The following is a 21908-nucleotide window of genomic DNA, read 5'->3' on the forward strand; positions in this document are numbered from 1 at the left end:
ACTATACAGTACATTGTTAAAGAATTGCTATGAGAGAGACATCCTTCCCTGCATAAGACACAGTATGAGATTATTAACAATGTTTTGACTCAGTTGTCACACCACTTCAATCGAATAGAGCAGAGAAAATAAACAGATTTGTTTCATCGCCTCAGCGCAAACGCAGATGGTTATTTGATAGAGCTGTGTTTGTCTGTTACCCTTCCTTGTTAGTCTTAATTTTCTGATGGGAAAGGGGGAAATAGTAAATTAGGGTTTTGCTGTATATTGTCTCATTAGTTCAGTTGAAGGTGACAGGATGAAGGTCAACCTCAGGAGATCCACGATCCACTGACAATTTCCCGTCCAGACGGATATGAAGCCCACCAGCTCTAAGTGGATTCTGTGGAAAGCAAATAATTTTCTCTCTCTTGCCCTTGCCCAGAATAATCTAGAAAAAATGATAATCACGTGCATGAGCAGAGATTTAAACCCTTTTGGATTACCTCTGCATGTCTCAATCTGTTATATAGGTCTGTCTGGTGGCTGCTAACCCAAGGCCTGGCCTGTCATATTATCTGTTTTAATGCAACTATTTCCTCTCATGGAATGGAATCCAAAGGTTTTACTGTAGCGTCATAAGCCAATGCTCCCTATGTTAAAGACAGCGAGGACAGGAAATCATTATTTTTGTAGGTATAAATCTATTTAGGTTTACAACAGGCTGCCAAAGAAATATATACTCTCAAGTAGGTCTCATGGTTTACAGTACAGGTCTACAGTATTATTGCACCTCTACACAGATATGCCCACAAGAGAAAGAACGTGTCAGGTGTGTCAGTTCTAACATGTTCACCTTTAATGAACCCACAGTGCGGTTTTTCTTTACCTATAGTTGATTGAATTGGGGCCCTTTTGTCTGAATTCCAGGTGATAAAATAACCATGATGCTTTGTGTTCCCCTTATCTGGCCTGATGCTGGCCACTGAGTGGTGCTAAAACGCCATGGTTAAAGACTCTCAAGTCTCATCCATTACACTTACCAAACATATTTTATTTTGTATTAATTATACAAAGGTGCTGGGTCACCGTTTCTTGGGAAATCATTTTGTGGAACTCCTACTGATTGGATTTTATAAGAAGGGAAATAAAATGTAGTTATAGGTGACAATGACTAATTAATCTAGGCAATGGGTTGAAGTATGGCATATGCTGCAGATACAGTAGCCTATATCTAAAATAACAGATGCCAAATGATCTCTGTATTATGTAAATATAGTATTTTGCTAAAAGTGTCTAAATATCTATTACTCCGGAGTTGCTGTGAATGCTCTTCTTTAGTGTCTCAGACCAGCTGGTGTGTTTATGGACATATTCAGTCAATCCTTATCCCAGTCTGCTGTTCCCACATGCTTCAAGAGGGCCACCATTGTTCCTGTTCCCAAGAAAGCGAAGGTAACTGAGCTAAATGACTATCGCCCCGTAGCACTCACTTCCATCATCATGAAGTGCTTTGAGAGACTAGTCAAGGACCATATCACCTCCACCCTACCTGACACCCTAGACCAACTCCAATTTGCTTACCGCCCCAATAGAGCCACAGACGACGCAATCGCAATCACACTGCACACTGTCCTAACCCATCTGGACAAGAGGAATACCTATGTAAGAATGCTGTTCATCGACTACAGCTCAGCATTTAACATCATAGTACCCTCCAAACTCGTCATTAAGCTCGAGACCCTGGGTCTCGACCCCGCCCTGTGCAACTGGGTCCTGGACTTCCTGACGGGCCGCCCCCAGGTGGTGAGGGTAGGTAACAACATCTCCACCCCGCTGATCCTCAACACTGGGGCCCCACAAGGGTGCATTCTCAGCCCTCTCTTGTACTCCCTGTTCACCCATGACTGCGTGGCCATGCACGCCTCCAACTCAATCATCAAGTTTGCAGACGACACTACAGTGGTAGGCTTGATTACCAACAACGACGAGACGGCCTATAGGGAGGAGGTGAGGGCCCTCGGGGTGTGGTGTCAGGAAAATATCCTCACACTCAATGTCAACAAAACAAAGGAGATGATCGTGGACTTCAGGAAACAGCAGTGGGAGCACCCCCCTGTCCACATCGACGGGAGAGTAGTGGAGAAGGTTGAAAGTTTTAAGTTCCTTGGCTTACACATCACGGACAAACTGAAATGGTCCACCCACACAGACAGCATGGTGAAAAAGGCGCAGCAGCGCCTCTTCAACCTCAGGAGGCTGAAGAAATTTGGCTTGTCACCAAAAACACTCACAAACTTTTACAGATGCACAATCGAGAGCCTCCTGTCGGGCTGTATCACCACCTGGTACGGCAACTGCTCCGCCCACAACCGTAAGGCTCTCCAGAGGGTAGTGAGGTCTGCACAACGCATCATCGGGGGCAAACTACCTGCCCTCCAGGACACCTACACCACCCGATGTCACAGGAAGGCCAAAAAGATCATCAAGGACAAGGCGAGGTCAATACAGGTGCATCAAAGCTGGGACCGAGAGACTGAACAACAGCTTCTATCTCAAGGCCATCAGACTGTTAAACAGCCATCACTAACATTGAGTGGCTGCTGCCAACATACTGACTCATCTCTAGCCACTTTAATAATGAAAACATTGATGTAATAAATGTTTCACTAGCCACTTTAAACAATGCCACTTTATATAATGTTTACATACCCTACATTACTCATCTCATATGTATATACTGTACTCTATACCATCTACTGCATCTTGCCTATGCCGTTCGGCCATTGCTCATTCATATATTTTTATGTACATATTCTTATTCATTCCTTTACACTTGTGTGTGTATAAGGTAGTTGTTGTGAAATTGTTAGGTTAGATTACTTGTTAGATATTACTGCATGGTCGGAACTAGAAGCACAAGCATTTCGCTACACTCGCATTAACATCTGCTAACCATGTGTATGTGACAAATCAAATTTGATTTGATTTGATATGGTAACCACCATGGCATACACTGACACTACCATTAAGATGGTAGATAAATGGTAAATGTAGCCTACATTTTTTCCAGTTTGGATGATTGTGTTATGCTATAGATACTTCTGTGAATATCTGAACATTGCATCCAAAAATAAACTGCTCACATTCTGGACATGACTTTGTTAGGACTGTGTTTGTGTAAATAGTTTCTTAAAAAAGTGTGGCCAGCTCAAATGCTGATTGTTGCGTCATTCGAAAGTGGCCGTTCTAAATAAGCATTCTAAATGAGCGTTCTAATCACACGCGTGTGATCGTACTCTTCAGGGACCACTGTCAAACGATCATGTGTTGGAACGTGTGAAAACGTAGGCTACATTTGTCCTAGCGCTAACTGAGGAAAGATTGACACAACACAAGCGGTCATATTTTCTAACTCTCGGCTGACATAAACTACAATATGAATTAGCTAATAGCAATTACTATGTATAATTAATCACATCACGGGTGAGCTCAACATTGATAGAAATAATTGAGTAAAACACTTTCTAGAAATCGAAAGTAATCCGACAAGATTAGTTTCAGAGCGCAGCCATGCATTTTTTTCCTCACAGACACCTAAGATAATAAGAGAAGACAAGATGAGTTTGGTCTGTTTATAGTATGCATGTTGAAGGGGTGTGTCGTCTACCATCGTTCAATTCCCACCATTCACTTCCTGAAGTTCTCAAAAAATGTGTGTACCCTTACTCACATCATTTTGTTATAGCATCTTTGGTGCGACAGATCGGAATACATGATTTATAACCGGTAATTGAAAAACATGTGAATAAAACAGTAAATATATCAATAATTACCACACAAAACATTTTCCGATAGTGATTTATTGATACAAATGGCGAGCGCAGGCAGTCAATCACGTAACCTCTCACTCCCACTCTGAGCCATTCAGTGTTGTTGTTTTATGTATGTAGCTAGTGAGTTAAGTTGTAGCATTAGCAATGTCTTTCAAAAGGAGACAACTCACAAATGCGGAAATTCTGGAGATTTAAAAAAAAATCTGACAATGAGTCTGAAAGTCAGGAATCAGATTCTGACAGTGACAGTGAGGAGCTGCCCCCCAGCCATTGAGAACCCTGAATCTGAGGACCCCTTGTCCACTGACAAAGTCCTAGTTCCCTTTGAAGATGCTGGTGGCGATGGAGGCAGACCGACAGTGGATGAAGTACAGTTCTTTATCGCAATTTAGCTAGTTAGCTTGCACTTGCTAGCTAATTTGTCCTATTTAGCTAGCTTGCTGTAGCTAGCTAATTTGTCCTGGGATATAAACATTGAGTTGTTATTTTACCTGAAATGTACAAGGTCCTCTACTCCGACAATTAATCCACACATAAAACGGTCAACCGAATCATTTCTAGTCATCTCTCCTCCTTCCAGGCTTTTTCATCTTTGAACTTATATGGTGATTGGCATCTAAACTTTCATAGTATTACTATACTGACCGGCAACACAGTTCTTCTTTCAATCACCTGTGGGTATAACCAACGAGGAGATGGCACGCTGCAGTCAGAAATAGAAACGAGTTCTATTTTAGCCCTTGGCAACGCAGATGCTAGTTGACTCGCCGAGCAGTGTGGGTGCAATAATTGAATAACATAGATTTCTAAATTTATTTTGCAACGCTCGCGCACAAGACGCGAGCGGTGTGGTCAACCTATTAGAGAGTTTTGGAACTCACGCATGAAAGGGTTCGGGCACATTGAGGACGTGGAATGATGAATTATATCATATTGGCGACCGTTTTTTCCATGGTTTTTGCCGAAAAATCACCTCGGCTGAAATTCATTGTAAAAGGTATGTGCTAATTTAGCTATTTGCGTTTAGGGTGGTCAGATACGCCCTGTCTGTGTATTAGGCTATATGCGAGAACCTTGTTTTTTCCTCCATGGAAATAGTTAGATTAACAACGAACAATAGACTGTAGTCTACTTGAAAATCAAAGTAGTGGATCACTTTCTTCATCACGCGTTTATACATGCATGACATCATGCATGATTCAAGGTAGACAATCATGTCAAATGTTCCACAAAACAGGCTATACCAACAAAATAGAAATGTAGCCTAATAATGATAGTAGGCTATATTAAATTGACAGAATGATTGGCATTGTGTCAATGAGAACGGATCTCAGAGAAACGCAAATAATGTGATGAGAGAGAAAACATGTTGGACTTGGTATAATTGTATAATTTGAATAGCCGATTTGTCAAATTGTTCATGCGACCCAGTTCTCAACTAAAGGAAATAAAATAAGCTATTTGTATTAGATTAAATGGAAGAAATTAAGCAGTGTGTATTAGATTATATTAATCTTCGTGTGGGCTAATTTAGGCCCAGTTTCCTATTCCATTGTAATGAAATGTAAGGGACAGAAGTGTTCATACGTATGGAACAGGTTTATGGCAGCGGGAACGGTGGAATTATTCAGAACCAATTGTGTTTTACAAGAAACTGGCTTACTTAAGATAGCCTATTATTGTTATTTAGGCGTTGATTATTCGGGTAGCCTGTCCTATACAATAGTGGCCCACTCCTACGAAGACACTAATCTTGAATTCAGAGCGCACCTCAGCATGTCAATGCAGAGGCTGTATGTTAAAGGCCCAGTGCAGTCAAATATGTTTTGCTTGTGTTTTATATATATTTCCACACTATGAGGTTGGAATAATACTGTGAAATTGTAAAACAGGTTGATAATGCCCCTTTAGTGTAAGACCTGTTTAAAAAGGGCGCCTGAAATTTCTGCCTGTTTTGGTGGGAGGGAATTTTAGCCTGCCTGGTGAAATCACCAGGCGGTAAATTCGGCTGCATTGGTCCTTTAAGTGTTTTGACAGGCTCGCGGTTTTGCACGTTTTGGCGTGTCGGTCATTAATAATCCATGTGTGAGGTTCAACCTAACGTAGTGGGTAGACATTTGCCAGTTGTCATGGAAACGCAGTCCTGGTGTTGTTTACCAATCAGACAGCTGTTATTTGTGATCAATGCCCGGATATTTATTCTGATCTGAACCTCCTTTACTCTTCAAGACACAATATAAGGCTAAATGATACGTGCTAATTGAAAAGAGTGCTGATGAGCTCTGCATGTAATGTCATTAAGTTTACTCAAACACACAATGTCAGTGAACGTATTACAAAACCACTACATTACAGTTAAAACCCAGCATTATGGTGAATACTTAGCTCGCGCTGCAGAACTGCAATGCAGGTGCACGAGCTGACGCGTTAATGGTAGGTACTGCAGTAGCTGAGGCTTGTTGAGGATAGAGCAGCAGCATTAGCTCCAGGACCTCATTAACACAAGCGAACACAAGCGCGCGCAAACACGCGCACACACACACATCCACACAACCCAATTAATATTTATGAGAATTCCGCGCAGCAAACTAACAATTATATTTTCAAACTCATGCCTCACACCTTGCACAGTGGTCTAATATATTCACAATCAATAGAAATAGGGCTATCAAGTTAAGATGCACGGATGCTATAGTCATCACAGGTGTAAAGGACAGTATTCCTCTTGGCAGATCAGCAGTAAAATACAGAACAACATGGCGTATTTGTTTGACATATCAAACTTATGTTATACAAACCTATAAAGGGATGTCATGTTAACGACATTCAGTCTTAGTGTACCCGATAGAGACAGAGACATGTCAAAACAGAAAGATTAAATCGATGAAGCATTACATTCCTCTCACCGTGGAGGTTTAAATGACTGAAGCCTAGGTCAACACCTTGGACAGCACCATTTGCCTCTCTTTTGTCGGCAAATTGAGGAACTTGTGGTCTACTTTCATGAAGCGTCGAGAACGTCAGTCACTGAATTGGTAGACACACTAGTGTCGGATTTGCATTTGCCTGTAGGAATAGGAGTCCCGAGGGTAAATTGACCTTAACCATGGCAACCAATTCAATTTCAGTACAGACTCTCTCTCTGATTTGTACAGCTTTAGCCTCATATCATGTAAAACTAAAATGACTTGGGCCAAAAGGTAGACTGGCGGCTTTTTGAATTTTATTTTAGAAGTTACATGACCACACCACAGAGCTCAATTAATACATTCTTGTTAAATCAAATTAATGAACTGAAAATGATGGGCAATTACATGTTCAATTGACTCAACTTGAAACCCCCAACAACACTGATCTACTGGTATATCATATAACGACATTGTAACAACACCTTCTCCTAATCTACTTTGATATGGCCCACAGAGCCGGCCAGGTACCACTTCTCGAAACCGGAGAACTACATGTCAGTGTACCACCAGGAGGGCACCAATGTGCTGTACGTGGGGGGCCAGACAGTGATCTACGTGTTGACTTTCACTGACAGGGGGGTCCACGACCTGCAGGTGAGTTGCTGGTAACCATAGAGATGAACAGAGATACTCGGTGGTGGTGACACAGTAACCCAATGCAGGCACAGGAGACTGGCTTAAAGAGGAGGCAGCAGCTGTCGACCTAGTTCAACAGCCTCCGTAGCACGAGATGGGTCATGCATACATTTATAGAGCAGATCTCATCTCTGTCCAATCGGAAAGAAGTGATTATATAGTGTGGGCTTATGAGGTCAACATACTGTGGTAAACCGTGGGGTGTTGGGTTGAGCGTGCAGAGATTGACACAGAGACAGGGAGGTTTTAGTCCACAAAAACAACTTTACTAAGACAGAAAATTAACATAACAAAGAAAATTAACTTAGGTTTGGCTTGGTCCTTCTTCTCTGATTTTGCTCGGTGTCAGTCTCTCTCCGTTCTCTCTGATTCTGATTGTCTGTGCCCTATAGTTACGCTTAGTTGATCAAATATTAGAGACAGTAAAGTAATCCTCCCTTTGTTAGTTTATGGCACAGGACCAGACTTTTGTCATTTTCAATCAGCACTGAATTTGATTGCAGTTAATTGAGTATTTGAAAAGGCCTAATTTGCATACAAGTTATGGATAAATTGTATGACATACTGGAATGTATCTTATATTATTACAGATCCCTGTGGTAACCGATGAAAACGCAAAGGCAGCTTGCATCGCCAAATCAGACCCACCAAAGGTAGGTGGTCCCCACTATCATCATCATCCTCATCATCCTCATCATCAATCTTCGTCATCATTATCACCATCATTACAGTGAGGAAAGTTTGTTGCTACTGTAGGAATATGAATGAAACAGAGACATAATATCAACATGATATCGACACCAGTAGAAACTGTCCCGAAGGTTAAAGGTTGGGACAGGGGAAAGCGGGTACAATGCTGTATTTGGTATTCAGGCACAAATTCCATCTGGAAGTTTCTCTTGAGATAAAAGTCCTGCCACTGTACTTAATGAATAAGTGATGCAATGCATATGAAGTTATGCAGACAATGCATTCCCTCAGTACTGCAGAGCTAATTCTTGCGCTATCTGCCAAATTAGGGAAAATGGATCAGTTCCAATATTCTCTCTCTCTCTCTCTTTCTCTCTCTCTCTCTCTCTCTCATCCCCCTCTCTCTCTGCTACAGTTGGAGTGTGACAATTTCATCACAGTCATTCAGAAAGTCAATGACACTTTTGTGGTATGCGGGACAAATGCAGGAACCCCCAAATGCTGGCTGCTGGTAAGATGACATGATGATGAATAGAATAGCTATTGTCTTCAACATGTGTTTAGTGTTCTCACAACGGTCACACTTTCTTTTTACTTAACTCCTGTATCACTTTTATAAAAGTTGGTAATAGTGTTCAATAAAAAACTTATATCTCTATTTGTACTGTATACAAGGAGGTAAGAGCATTCAGGATATGGCTTGTGAGGTTGTGATGTAATTTCCTCTCTATAGGTAAATGACACTGTGCTGACTGACGCCCCCACCAATGGACAGATGGCACCAGCCTCTGACATCTCCCCTCCCTACCCCTCCCAGAGGTCCGTCAGTCTGTCCGCAGGTACGATGAGAGGACAGACAGACACTCCAGCCAAACATCCATAGAAACTCTGCTATTGGCACAATACCAAACCCATCCCTCACCCCTATTTCTACATCCTTGTTAACTCCTCTCTGTGGATCTGAAAGGATAGGATAAGTATCAGCATTTTGGTGGAGAGCTCCATCCAGCCATTATGTTCATAAGTATACAGACCAATCAGATCCTCAACATTGACTTTGGTATGGGATAGGAGATCTGTTTAAAATGGTACAATAGTACTACAGATGGTTCACGACATGTAGCGAAGCTGTAACTCACAGTATTATCGGAATCATGGCAAGGTTACTTTGTATAGCAGTTTCTGTGATAGCGCAGACCAGGCTGGACTGTAGTGATGAACCAATGAGCCATTTGCTAGAGTGGGGCAGTGTTCTGATAACGTTCAGTTCTCATTGAACCATTAATGTCATGATCCAAGTTACCTCCCTTATTGCTATGGAGACAGTGCCCCAAGTGGGGTAATTGTAATACGGTTATGGGAGGATGTTGGCGCAGTCAGCTGTCTTCTGTAGATTTATTTTTTATCTCTCCCTCTAACTTCTGTTTCTCTCTCTCTCCCTCTCTCCTCTTTATCTCTCTCTTTATCTTTACCCCCCCCCCCCCCCCTCTCGCTCTCAGATGGGAATCTATACTCTGCTCTGTCAGCAGTAGGGCGTCACCCTGGCTCTATACGCCGGACCTACGGCACTCAGAAGTTTCTTAAGACTGAGACCAAGTGGCTGCAGAGTGAGTGGGATGAGGGCAACATGGGACTATATTGGTGTAGGAGAGCTGCATGAGGCACTGGAGTGGATGAGCATGGAAATAGCAAGTCTATATTATCTAATATCTTGTAACATGCTGCATGCAGAAATGTAATCCCTATGAATTCTTCCATTTTAAAGATCATAAGTTAAGTTCACAGTTGTGATAGTCATACAAGGTTTTAACTCCCTGTATTATGTACTGGACGTCTTTATTAGCCTATAAAACTTCCAAGCAAACACTTTTATCAAAATACATTTTTTTAAATACACCTTTATCTCTGTACACGCTAGATGGCCCTGCTAGAATGAAATGCATTAGTTTGAAATGGGCCCAGATAGTTACAACCAGTGTCGTGGTAATTTCCTGTGTTACTCAATAATGAGAGAGCCAACCACACACAAGTCAGAGTTATATTATAAAGTCCATCTTTAATAATATATGAGCTTCAACATAGCCCTTTTTGACTCTCAGATCAATTCAGTGTCTATAAATGAATTCTCTGGGAGTCCCCACAAAACAATTCTTAGTATCATTTATAGCCAAGATACACCCCTCTCAATTTACAAATAACCTTTTACTTGAAAGAGGAGTATCCCATAGCTAGATAGCATTAGCTATAAATTATCGTTCAGTTTGGTCTCCTAAGACGAGATTTCAAACTCGTGCTTGGTACCAAAACATTACCTCATCCTATGGCATATATCAATTGTCAATTCCAGATACTCCCATCTCAAATACACCCAAACCTGGACAAACTCACTGAAGACAATGAGCCTCTTAGGTCATATACTAGGTCAAGATAAGGGCAACCTCAGAGGGGACATACAATGGTTCCAGACACTGCCATACTCCTTCCCTCAATGAGAACAGTAGGGAGTGACTGGCGTACAGACATTGTATGAGACTAACTGGTTCCCCATTAATAACGCCATCCCTTCACATGGTTTAGGAATAGTTACAGACACATTCCCATAAGAAGACAATGTTCCATTCTGTCCTCCTCCCCTTCTGATATTCTATATAGCACCACATGGTTTAACAGATACATTGACATATGAAGACAAGCCTGACCTCTCCCCTCTCTGGGTCCCAAGTGACTAAGCCCTAGCTGATTAAAGGGAAAATGCAACTGCCAACCCTATAGTCCAAAGGGAACCATTCTAATGACAAGTATCTCACAAGCATATGATGAAAATAACATCTATCTATGTTACCTAACTAATTCTGATTCAGCCACGACACCAGTGACTGAGTTGGCCTGGTGCTCACTGGCTTCAAATGTTTTACTACCTGATTGAGTATTAGCGCTAATAAAATAGTGCCTGTTAAATAGTGATGAGTACCAGCACCTAAATATAAAGAGTAACGGCACCAGAAATGAGTACCAGCACTTATTTCAGTCCACTTCAAGCACTGGTGGAAGTCCTTTCTCTCTCCTGCTGCAGGCCCCCAGTTTGGTGGAGCAGCAGTAATGCCAGCCTCTCAGAAACACAAGGAGGAGATCTACTTCTTCTTCAGTGAGATCAACAAGACGGCCATGGTGGACGAGGAGCCCTACAGGTCGCGCATTGGCCGAATCTGCATGGTAACCACAGCAACATCACTATATCAGCTGTATTGCAACGTTATTGCGTATTAAAGCTGAGCTCCGCGAAAGGAGAAACAGCACCACTGGTCACCCCATGCACATTTGTTATTGTTTAGTTTTTTTAAACAGAAGAGATGAGCATCCAGCCTCGTGGTGAAAAGAAAACGTAGCACATACTCTGATGTTCTATTGCCCGTGCAATGATGTCAGAGGGGGGAAAAAACTGGGTTTGTTTGAAGTAACATCTTTGTTGTTGTAATATCGCGAACGAACCTGGCAGTTTCACCGCTAAGGATTCCAGCTTTAATGTTATGGTGTACTGTTGTATACTGTGTGTCCGTCTCCAGGTGGACGAGGGGGGCATAAAGAACCTGTTGGCGGACTCGTGGACTACCTTCCTGAAGACCAGGGTGATGTGTGGTGTGGGTAGCAGCCCCCAGCAGTACAACAACATCAGACAGGCTTTTGTGCTGTCTGACGTGGCCCACGAGAAGAGGACCGGGGTCATTTACGGCCTGTTTGCCAACGCCTGGTGAGTAGACCTTACACCTTCAACACCCTCCAACCCATATGGCTGCTTAAGACTGTGTCATGCAAACAACATAATCAGAGGAAAGGAGGAATTATGCACAGCACATCCAAATGGGGCACAGGAGCTGGATAGGCATGTACAGCAATGAAAACTTGCGAGCAGCAAAACGTTTCAGTGAGGAAAATACTTGATTGTATTTGAAAGAGAAAGGGACACGGGGATACCTAGTCAGTTGTACAACTGAATGCACTCAACTGAAATGTGTCTTCCGCATTTAACCCAACCCCTCTGAATCAGAAGTGGGCTCTGCTCTGTGGAGGTGGCCAATTACTTTTGAGCTTGAGTGCTTTTATTTGCATATTTGAGTAGCCTTAAATCTTTTAAGTCCTTTTAGAGAGTCATAGTAATATGATTCTACTCAGCTATCAGTCTGTGATTGAGTTGCTAACGACATTCCGATTCACATTAAGTTTGAATAAAGTAAGTAGAAGGAAGGAAGGCTTTTAAGTGTTGTATTGTTTGGTTGACCAGGGACACAACAGTGATATGTGCTTACTCCATCGAGGACATTGACCAGGCCTTCGCCACATCCAAACTGAAGGGTTACAGCAGTCCTCTGATTGGACATCGCCCTGGCACAGTAAGACACCCACTGAATCAGTTAAATTAACTTTCTTTTAATTAACATTTTGTAGTGCCAATCAAAGTCATTTTGCAAAGGCCAATTGCATAAGCTCATGCATGTGAGTCCGTCAATTTTGGGGAAGTGGAAGACTTGTGTTTCTATTTTGGAACAGTTGCAGATGACAGACACTGGTTGTGAAATTATTGTTCAAGGCAAAGCCACAGCCTAAGTCTGTCTCCCTTCCTGATTACATCACTTTCATTACATCACTTCCTGTCCCAGTGTGCCTTCAAGAACTCCACGGCAGCCCACAAACCTAAGACCCTAGTGGTGATCAGGGACCACCCGGAGATTGAGGATGTGATTCGTCCGGTCGGGGGTGCTCCGCTGAACCTGCCCACCGACGATCACTTCACACACACTGTCGCTGCCATTGTGCTAGCAGTAAACGACGAGCACTATAGTGTGCTGTACCTGGGAACAGGTGTGTGTGTGTGTGTGTGTGTGTGTGTGTGTGTGTGTGTGTGTGTGTGTGTGTGTGTGTGTGTGTGTGTGTGTGTGTGTGTGTGTGTGTGTGTGTGTGTGTGTGTGTGTGCGTGCGTGCGTGCGTGCGTGCGTGCGTGCGTGCGTGCGCGCGCGTGCGTGCGTGCGTGCGTGTGTGTGCTGTCAAGCTGTATCTCATGTACAGGCGTTTGGTGTAACCTATTTAAAAGTGATCTTTTAGAAGACGTAGTCTCCTTGACAAAGAAAATAAAAAAGTTGTTTGCTCAATGCAGGCATGAGTTGGGACTTATTATAAGAGTGCATTTTTGGCATGAATCCCAGATAAATTGACTGAATTGAAAAACAAAGTAGCTACAGCCTAATCGACGTGCTCTGATAAAGAAGTCAGTCGCTACCACAGGGAAAGTAGTGATAGAGCTGTGAACAGAGCCATGGGTCTCTGAGGTGGCCTAATAACAAACTGGAGCAGTTAGTCTTCTGTGGGAAGTAATAGCCTCTCAATGTGGGGAGGAGATAAGAGAGGACAAGCTGTAGGACAGGCCTGCTCCTCTCCGTAAGTCACCCACTGATGAATTGACCAGTAGAGGAAAAAGGCAGCATGTGCTATTATAAACCTGGGGCCATATTCAATCAAAAATAGTCACTGGGTTTCCGGGATACATAAAAAAGAACAGGTCTCGACAATGGTGTCTCTCTCCTCTGATAATGTTCTCTCTCTCTTTCTGGTGATAGAACAGGGGAAAGTGCTCAAGGTTCTGCACACTATCGAGGAGGCCTTTATCATATCCCAGTACTCCCTCTTCCACAACGAGGGTCCTGTTCTAAGCATGGCCATCGACTCTAAGAAGGTACTGTGAGACCATCAGCGAACACTACTTAGCAGCTCACACTCATATCCGTAGAATAATTTGTTTATGACGTAGCTGCAGTCCAATCCATTTAAACAATGCACTTCTAGTGATAACCACTGTATGTCTTCCTGCCTTCTCCCCCAGGGCCACCTTTATGTGGGCACGGCAATGGAGGTCCAGCGCATACCATTGGCTGACTGCGGTCGCTATGGAGACAGTTGCCGGGAGTGCATTCTGTCTCGGGATCCCTATTGTGGTTGGGACGCAGCCAGGAGGAGGTGCACACCCATCCCAGCTGGATACAACATCAGCACTGGGTATGAGATGTGATGATGTCACTCCTGGAATACAGTTTAGATACCTATGGAAGAAAAAAAATAACAATCAATACCAGCCATAACATATAATTTCTTACAGAATAGTGTCGAGGTTCCAGCCACTATTCTAGGTTTTATGATAATTGTTTCATTTACATAAAATGGTTGATTGTTCAAAATGGTACATGCTAATTTGATGTTCCTTCAATAATTTGTTTCATACCATAGGGCACTCACTCAGAGTCTGGACCATTCCAATGCCTCTATCTGTGGTGAAGCTGCTGGTGAGTGCCACTCCACCTCCTCTCTGACTCTCTGTATCTTTATTAACTGAAATAAGGAACTTTCTTTCCAGAGGCTAACTCAGAAGATGATATCATATAATTGAGCGGAGGCTCAAACCCATTGGGCGGTTTAATATCAAAGTTTGCCCTGACTTCAAAGCCCAATAGCTTCAGCCATATTAACCTCTAATAATCCAAACAAATTATGGGATATGCACTGTCTTAGTTAGCAGTCTCTTTTTTCCATGACTTCTGTTGGTCGCAGTCTCGGTGCAGCTGTCATGCATATCCGTTGACTGTTTCCCTTTCTTCCATTCCTGGAACATTGAGATGTAAACCTAGGGAGTGGAGGATGAAAGGTGATGCAATATCATATATAAAGATATTATATTTGAATCTGTTATTTTAGCTGATATTTTCCAGAGAGAGTAAGTATCAGACCACAGAATAAAATAGATGCATCTCTGTGTCCGTTTGTACACGTTAGTCGGGTTTTAGGTTTACTGGGCTTTGAGTCACAATTGTCCTACTAACTGAGAGCAAAGTTATAATTTACAATAACCTGTATATTTTTTCACAAATATGAGGGTGGCCTCTTACCCACACATTTCTCACATAATGAAGCAGTCCTGCCAATCCTGTCCTGCCATTCCCATTTTGAACTCACCTATGATTGTTACCGTATATACGTAAACAATCCATAGGTATGAAACCATAACCTATTCTCTAGTCTAGGGAGCCCATAAGTAAGTATTTCATTTGGGTGAGATCAATGTTAACCAGGCTGTGCCCTCTGAACCCCCACAGCACCGAAGACCCATAGGACAAACCCCAAACAGGTGGTGATTGACTCGGACGGCCCCGTTAACCTCCCCTGCCCCGTGCGCTCCTTTCACGCCACCTATCGCTGGGAGAAGGACAACTGTATCAAGCACTACCCCTGCTTCATCATTGGAGACTCCTGTGTGCTGGAACCCACCCCTGACCTGCCCCTTAAGCAGGGGGTGTTCCGCTGCATGGCCACGGAGAACGGCTACAAGGTGGAGGTGGTTTCCTACAGGCTGGTGATCAACAGTGGGCCTCTGCCTGCCTCCTTGGCCTCTACCCTGGGGCCATGCCTCCTGCTTGCCTCAGCCACCCTCTGGCTCCTGTAACCATTGCAAATGCTAAAGCTAACCCCTTAGCCTCTAAGGCCCTCTCTCTGACAGACAAGAGAGGAGGGGCCACCATACCCAGGTTAGGTTCGCAGAGCATTGATATTAATGGTCGTGTAATGCGATCAGTGTTGCCCACAGAAACTGTTTTGAGAAAAAAGTGTTTTTTTATTTAATTTACATTGTTCAGGAAATGCCTGAAAATAAACAAAGCCATTTATTTTTTAATTATATATGGGCTTACCATACTAACCAATACTGTACTGTTTAAACAAAAAAATACCTAAAACAAACTTAATAATACATAACATTTAAACTTAATACATTAACATCAATATGGGTTTTATGGAAAGACAAACTATATTATCATGTCTTATTCTGAATTTTAAATACAGATTCAAACCACAAGATGTGCTTTGCGAACCTTGCCTGTTCCACCCAAGAGATGACATCTCATGAGTTGGGTTAAATACAATACCAGGCCAATTTCTCTTTATGGTTTCTCAACTTATTTTGAAACTTGATTGTGCTACTTTGTGAATATTTGAAGCTTGAATACTGCTCTAACATCCAAACATCCTGTTGAATGTCATAAGTATAGGCTAGTATTTAGAAAATGTCTGGTATTGAGTAAAAAAAAATGCCTTAACAATTCTGGGACATACCCCCTAAGCACAATTTGCAGTGGAAGCAAAACTGATCAATTATGTTGACTTGAAACTGTGAATGAGGTGGCCAAGCCTTACTTTGATGCTGGGAGGAAGTGTCATCTTTTTGACAGGAAGTAGGTAGAAGAGCATGAGCTCATCCTCGAACATCACTGTGTCTCGGCAAGTCCTCTGCAGTAAAGGCAGTTTTTGCATCATTTTATTGGATAGTATCAGACATTCATATTATGCTACTTCATTTTCAACAAACATAAGTACAGTAAACATCATTCAGTGGCAGGTGAGGCCAAATTAGAATTGAGTAGATGACATGTAGTGTTAGTTGCATTTTGTAGTTTGCTATATGAGGAAAAGATTGTGATTATATGAGTACTGTGTGTTAAGTATTTTATTGCTCCACAAATGCTGATTTCCACCATTGCTGCCTATGTATATGAAAGTTATTCTTGATGGTTCAAGGTTTTATACTGCACGGAAGTCCAGAGAGGACAATAAAAAAATCCTTGTCATGTTGAGATATGAGATAACAACTTATTTATCTCATGATCACCACATAACAAAAGTTGTTTTGTCGAGATCACGAGATGAACTCTATAAATAGGAGTAGACGCATTGATGATAGATTGACAGGATGGCTGAGGCGGTAGAGCCCATGGTGGATCAGCACATATGTTTTTATTGATTGCTACACTAAGGGATGGTACATTTCATGCTAACATGTCGCTCATTGTCAGTTTATAAAGTAGAATGTTAGCAAGCTAAATGTCCTTTACCTTGAGCTAAGAGTGGCAGGTAGCCTAGTGGTTAGAGTGTTGGGCCAGTAACCGAAAGGTTGCTAGATCGAATCCCTGAGCTGACAAAATAAAAATCTGTTGTTCTGCCCCTGAACAAGGCAGTTAACCCTCTGTCATTGTAATAAGAATGTGTTCTTAACTGACTTGCCTAGTTAAATAAAGGTTAAAAATAAAAGACCTAAGGGCCTCCTGGGTGGCGGAGTGGTCTAAGGCACTGCATCGCTGGCACCAGACACTCTGGGTTTGAGCCCAGGCTCTGTTGCAGCCGACCGGGAGGTCCATGGGGCGACGCACAATTGGGCTTCTGTAATACTGTGGTTATACAATGATGTTACTCTTTGACTGCTAGCGTCGTCCGGGTTAGGGAGGGTTTGGCCGGTAGGGATATCCTTGTCTCATTGCACACTAGTGACTCCTGTGGTGGGCTGGGTGCAGTACACGCTGACCAGGTCGCTAGGTGTACGGTGTTTCCTGCGACACATTGGTGCGGCTGGCTTCCGGGTTGTGTTAAGAAGCAGTGCGGCTTGGTTGGGTTGTGTCTTGACCTTTGTCTCTCCCTGTACGGGAGTTGTAGTGATGAGACAAGACAGTAACTACTAACAATTGGATACCAATAAGGGGGTTAAAAAAAATAATAAAAAAGATCTCTTGGGGCATCTTAGAGGGGCAAATGGGGCATATGAGGGGGCATATGAGTCCTGAACGATGCCTGAAAGGCTGGCTTGTCTCCCAGGCTGTATGCCAATTGCATGCAAGCAACAATGCAGCTAACTTGGCTAGTCTTGTTAGCTAGGTAGTCTTATTAGCTAGCTATATCTCAGATTCCACCTTGTAGGGTGTTTCATAGGTAATAATCTTGCAGGCAGATTAGCAGCATTATGTATATGATCAAGACTGGGTGTGCTCGATTCCTGGCAGGCTGATTTGATTCAATAACAGCGACAGATGCTGCCTGCAGATGGCTGTCTGCAAGGAGCCTTACATATGAAACAGCCTACAAGGCTGATTTATCAGCCTCTGAGGCTTCTATTGAATTGGATCAACTTGCCAGAAATAGAGCTCACCCACTTTGGATTGTATATACAGCGCTGACAGCTAATCTGCCTGCAAGGAGCCTTACCTATGAAACAGCCTACAAGGCAGCATCCTGATTTATCAGCCTCTGAAGCTGAAATATAATCTGATCAGCCTGTCAGGAATGCAGCTCACCCACTGTAAATGTGTCAGGCATCGTTCAGGGTTTAAATGCCTCTGAAGCTGAAATGTAATCTGATCAGCCTGTCAGGAATGCAGCTCACCCACTGTAAATGTGTCAGGCATCGTTCAGGGCTTAAATGCCTCACTTTGCGATCAACTCAGCCACAGGGCTCCTTGATGAAGTGGTTATCGTGCATCTGAAGAAATTAATGGATGATGCGTGGTACTTTTGATTATCTTGTGATCTCGACAAAACAACTTTTGTTATGAGATAAATATGTCTTGATCTCGACATAACGAGGGAACTTTTTTTAAATTCATATGTCCTCTCTGGGCTTCCGTAATACTGTGGTTATACAATGATGTTACTCTTTGACTGCTTTAACTAACCTATTCTCAATGGGAAAATCCAATGCATAATTCTCAAAGGGGTTATTTTCATACTTGTATCTGTATGCTGTGACAAACGCTTTACATAATTTGATAGGCTCCTTTTGTGAAGTAGAACACTTTGAGCAGCCACCATACTCTGGGGAGAAAGACTGAAATTAATGATTTACATATTTGGAAGATATGGAACAAAATTCCTCTTTAAACAATAGATGTTTTTTATTTTAGCACCTGACCTCAAATAACAATAGTATGTTGGAGACAGAGAATGTTTGCTGGGAGGGACTGGTTTACTCAGAGCAAATGTTGAATGTAACATAGTAATATGAATGTAGTTGCAACAAAATGCAAGTCTATTGTTCCCATTTATTGATTGTAGTATCTCAGTGCTGAAGCACCATCTTACAACCACTACTGTGTTTTGAACTGTGCCACTGAGCTTTGTGCCACTGTCGCCTGAAAATATTGGTAGAAAACAGGCTACATAATGCTGTTCTTAGAACAGTTTTAGCCATAGTTCTGCAGGTTCCATCTTTCTCTCTGGGGGTGGCTGTACGTTTGTTGTCTCGAGGTCTCAGGAGGATCTGCTTGCTGCATTGCACTGATGCGGGATATTGACTGTGCCAAACATAAGCTGTGTTGAGCCGCCTCATCCGCCGCCTGCCGCTTCTCACTCACTTAGCACTTTGAGTAATTGGTTTCCCAAATCGCTTTCTCAAACTCACACACATTCTTATATATGTCACAAATACACACAGGCATATTGGTGCACACACACACACACACCTCTTGTTTACCAATCACCCACTTCAATCTCATTCCCTTTACTCTAGTATTTACTGTTGCTTATCTGTTTCATTGTATTTTGAGCATGAAGCTGGTGTGTCTCTGGAAACAGTGAACAGAAGCCTCTCATACGCTAGCCAACACTAATTAGGCAACTGAACCTGTATCGCTCACTGCAGAGAAATACAAGCTATTTTACCAAGACAGATGGCGTAGTGTCACTGGGTATTGTTAAAAACGGTCAATGAATCATGCCTGTGCAGAGTTGATTGTATTTGGCCTTTCATGGATTTCAAAAGGGCAGCAGTGATATGGGAGTTTCGTTTCTCTGGAGCACTTTATTTAATGACCACCTTCATAGCCAGGAGTCCCTGCTATGACGTGGACATAAACAGTGGATATATCGCATGCGGGTGATTATCATTATCCTAGAAAGATTTAAACCGGTTTGTTGTGTTCAATTTACCCGTTCGATAAATAATGCCAGCAGAGAAATAGAGTGAAGTGAATCGTATTGTCTTTAAATCCTTTCTCTGGTGCTTTGGACAGTGTTGATTGCATTCTGTGTCTTAGTACATTTTATTACCATAACCATACTTTTTTTAAAGGACAGATGTCTGTCTATATGAAGTGTTAATACATATCCATGTAACAAATTTGTAACTCCATATGTTTCCCTTTACTGAAAATGTACAGTGAAAATCAATAAAGTAATCAACTACAGTATTTCCTTTTTTATTAACTTTTATTTATTCAGGGTAGCCCAATTATGTATATCTTCACAAAATGTATATTCATACTTAATGGTATAATACATGAGCAATGAGCATGGCACGGTTTGCGGCACAGTGGAAAGTTGGGTTACTTTAAATTGTAGCAGATTGTGTTAAATTCATGCTGGAGAACCACAAAATGGTTGAATTCTACATTGAGTAAATTATGTTAAATGTTGCACCATCTACTGGTGTAGAATTGTATGACAGTTCAGTGTCAATGCTCCACATGTGATCTTCATATTAGTAAAATAAAATAAAAATATAACTTAAACCATGAAACAGACAGGTGAACCATATTTATACTGGTGTTGAACCCTATTTATACTGGTGAATGCCTATTCTAGGACATACTCCCTTGTCAGGGAAGTGATATTGCTAAACACAAAGGAGACTATTTATTTTTGCCAACTCACCGTAAACTAATTTTCTATCCATCACTTCCTGCTTTTCCCCCCAAAGGATACTTGGCTTGACATGGTGATGGATCACTTATGATTAATAACAAGATCTTACAAGACAGCTTGCATTTGTTATGGGCTGTCATTCACTTTTTAACACCCACCTACAAACTGAGGCAACCATAATGAAGAACATATTTATTTCTCCCAAAATACAACCCACGACAAACCCCCATCCCCCTCTATTTTTCTATTAAGATCGTTTCTATCCATTTCCCATTAAGTTAGTTTCCTATTTGGAATGAAGAAGAGAAACAACTAATCTTATTCAATAACAGACAGGCTTACTTATCGACTGCCAGAGATAGCCACACGAAACAAAATCAAAACACCTGCTACATACAAACATAACAGTATATTAATCATCCATTTTATAAGGTTCAAGCTTTCCTCTGTGCAAAGACAACCACAATACAAGTATATCTAATGACACGTCTCACTAAATCAATGTAATTGCCAGAGAGGTTTTAACTATGAACTTTGAAGGATCTGACTTAGCATTTTCTCCAATGTGTTAGAATACCCAGGGTGGAATAATAACAGAGACAAAACTATTTCAATGTACTATTGCACAAGATGGCCCCATATCTTATTTTCCCCACAGTCACCTCAAAAGACAATGAATGCAATTAAAGGTTGCAAACCCTGGCAGTAGTGCTTGACTTGGACTGAAATAGGTGCCGGTACTCATTTTGGGTGCAGGTTCCTTTTATATTTAGGTGCAGGAGCTCTGCAATACTTTTGAGCTAATATTCTATGAGGTGCGGTAGAACATTTGAGGTGCCGGTACTCAGCTCCAGTAGGCTCCTGAACAAGTCAAGCACTGCCTGCAGGAAAGGGAATGGCTTTATCCCCCACATTCCACATTCCTGAGCGCTTACAAACAGAGCAATGTGGAAAATAAGACTTAAAGGGCTAGTCTTCTTCCTTCATGACCAGTCACTGACAACACATGTTAATGTGTTGTTGAAAACTGGTAACTGAAGGGCTGAATTGGTTCACTAATATTTCATCTTAAGGTGAGTTCTGAGAGTTTGTCTGACTACTTTATGTAAAATGTTGATCATTTTAACAGTATGAAGATATTCACAGTAGGGAGATGGTGATAGCACCAGCCATTTTCACAAATTTAGATATTTTGGAGATTCACATTACCTCAAATATTTTAGCAGTAACTATTTTTGCGCTAAGGGATGTTTTCACAAATACCAAACAGTTTGGCATCAAGGGAAAAAAATCTAGATAT

The 21908-nt window shown here is 42.0% G+C and overlaps 1 protein-coding gene across 1 annotated transcript; it reads left to right on the forward strand.

Annotated features, from left to right (window-relative positions):
* Positions 1 to 4628: 4628 nt before the first annotated feature.
* On the forward strand, positions 4629 to 20151 carry LOC139573706 (semaphorin-7A-like). Its single transcript, XM_071397473.1, has 14 exons — positions 4629 to 4812; positions 7239 to 7378; positions 8011 to 8073; positions 8526 to 8621; positions 8844 to 8949; positions 9610 to 9717; positions 11184 to 11323; positions 11674 to 11858; positions 12390 to 12498; positions 12766 to 12967; positions 13720 to 13835; positions 13983 to 14155; positions 14384 to 14439; positions 15247 to 20151. Exons 1-14 carry the CDS (start codon positions 4731 to 4733, stop codon positions 15591 to 15593), a joined length of 1923 nt encoding a protein of 640 aa, XP_071253574.1. The 5' UTR covers positions 4629 to 4730; the 3' UTR covers positions 15594 to 20151.
* Positions 20152 to 21908: the final 1757 nt, after the last annotated feature.

Source organism: Salvelinus alpinus, chromosome 4 (genome assembly GCF_045679555.1).
Source record: "Salvelinus alpinus chromosome 4, SLU_Salpinus.1, whole genome shotgun sequence".
Lineage (NCBI taxonomy): Eukaryota > Metazoa > Chordata > Actinopteri > Salmoniformes > Salmonidae > Salvelinus > Salvelinus alpinus.

Coding starts and splice junctions, on each gene's coding strand:
- LOC139573706 (XM_071397473.1), top strand. CDS start 4,731: ATGATGAATTATATCATATTGGCGACCGTTTTTTCCATGGTTTTTGCC. Junction 12,968..13,719: donor TGTGCTGTACCTGGGAACAG/GTGTGTGTGTGT, acceptor TTCTGGTGATAG/AACAGGGGAAAGTGCTCAAG. Junction 13,836..13,982: donor TGGCCATCGACTCTAAGAAG/GTACTGTGAGAC, acceptor CTTCTCCCCCAG/GGCCACCTTTATGTGGGCAC.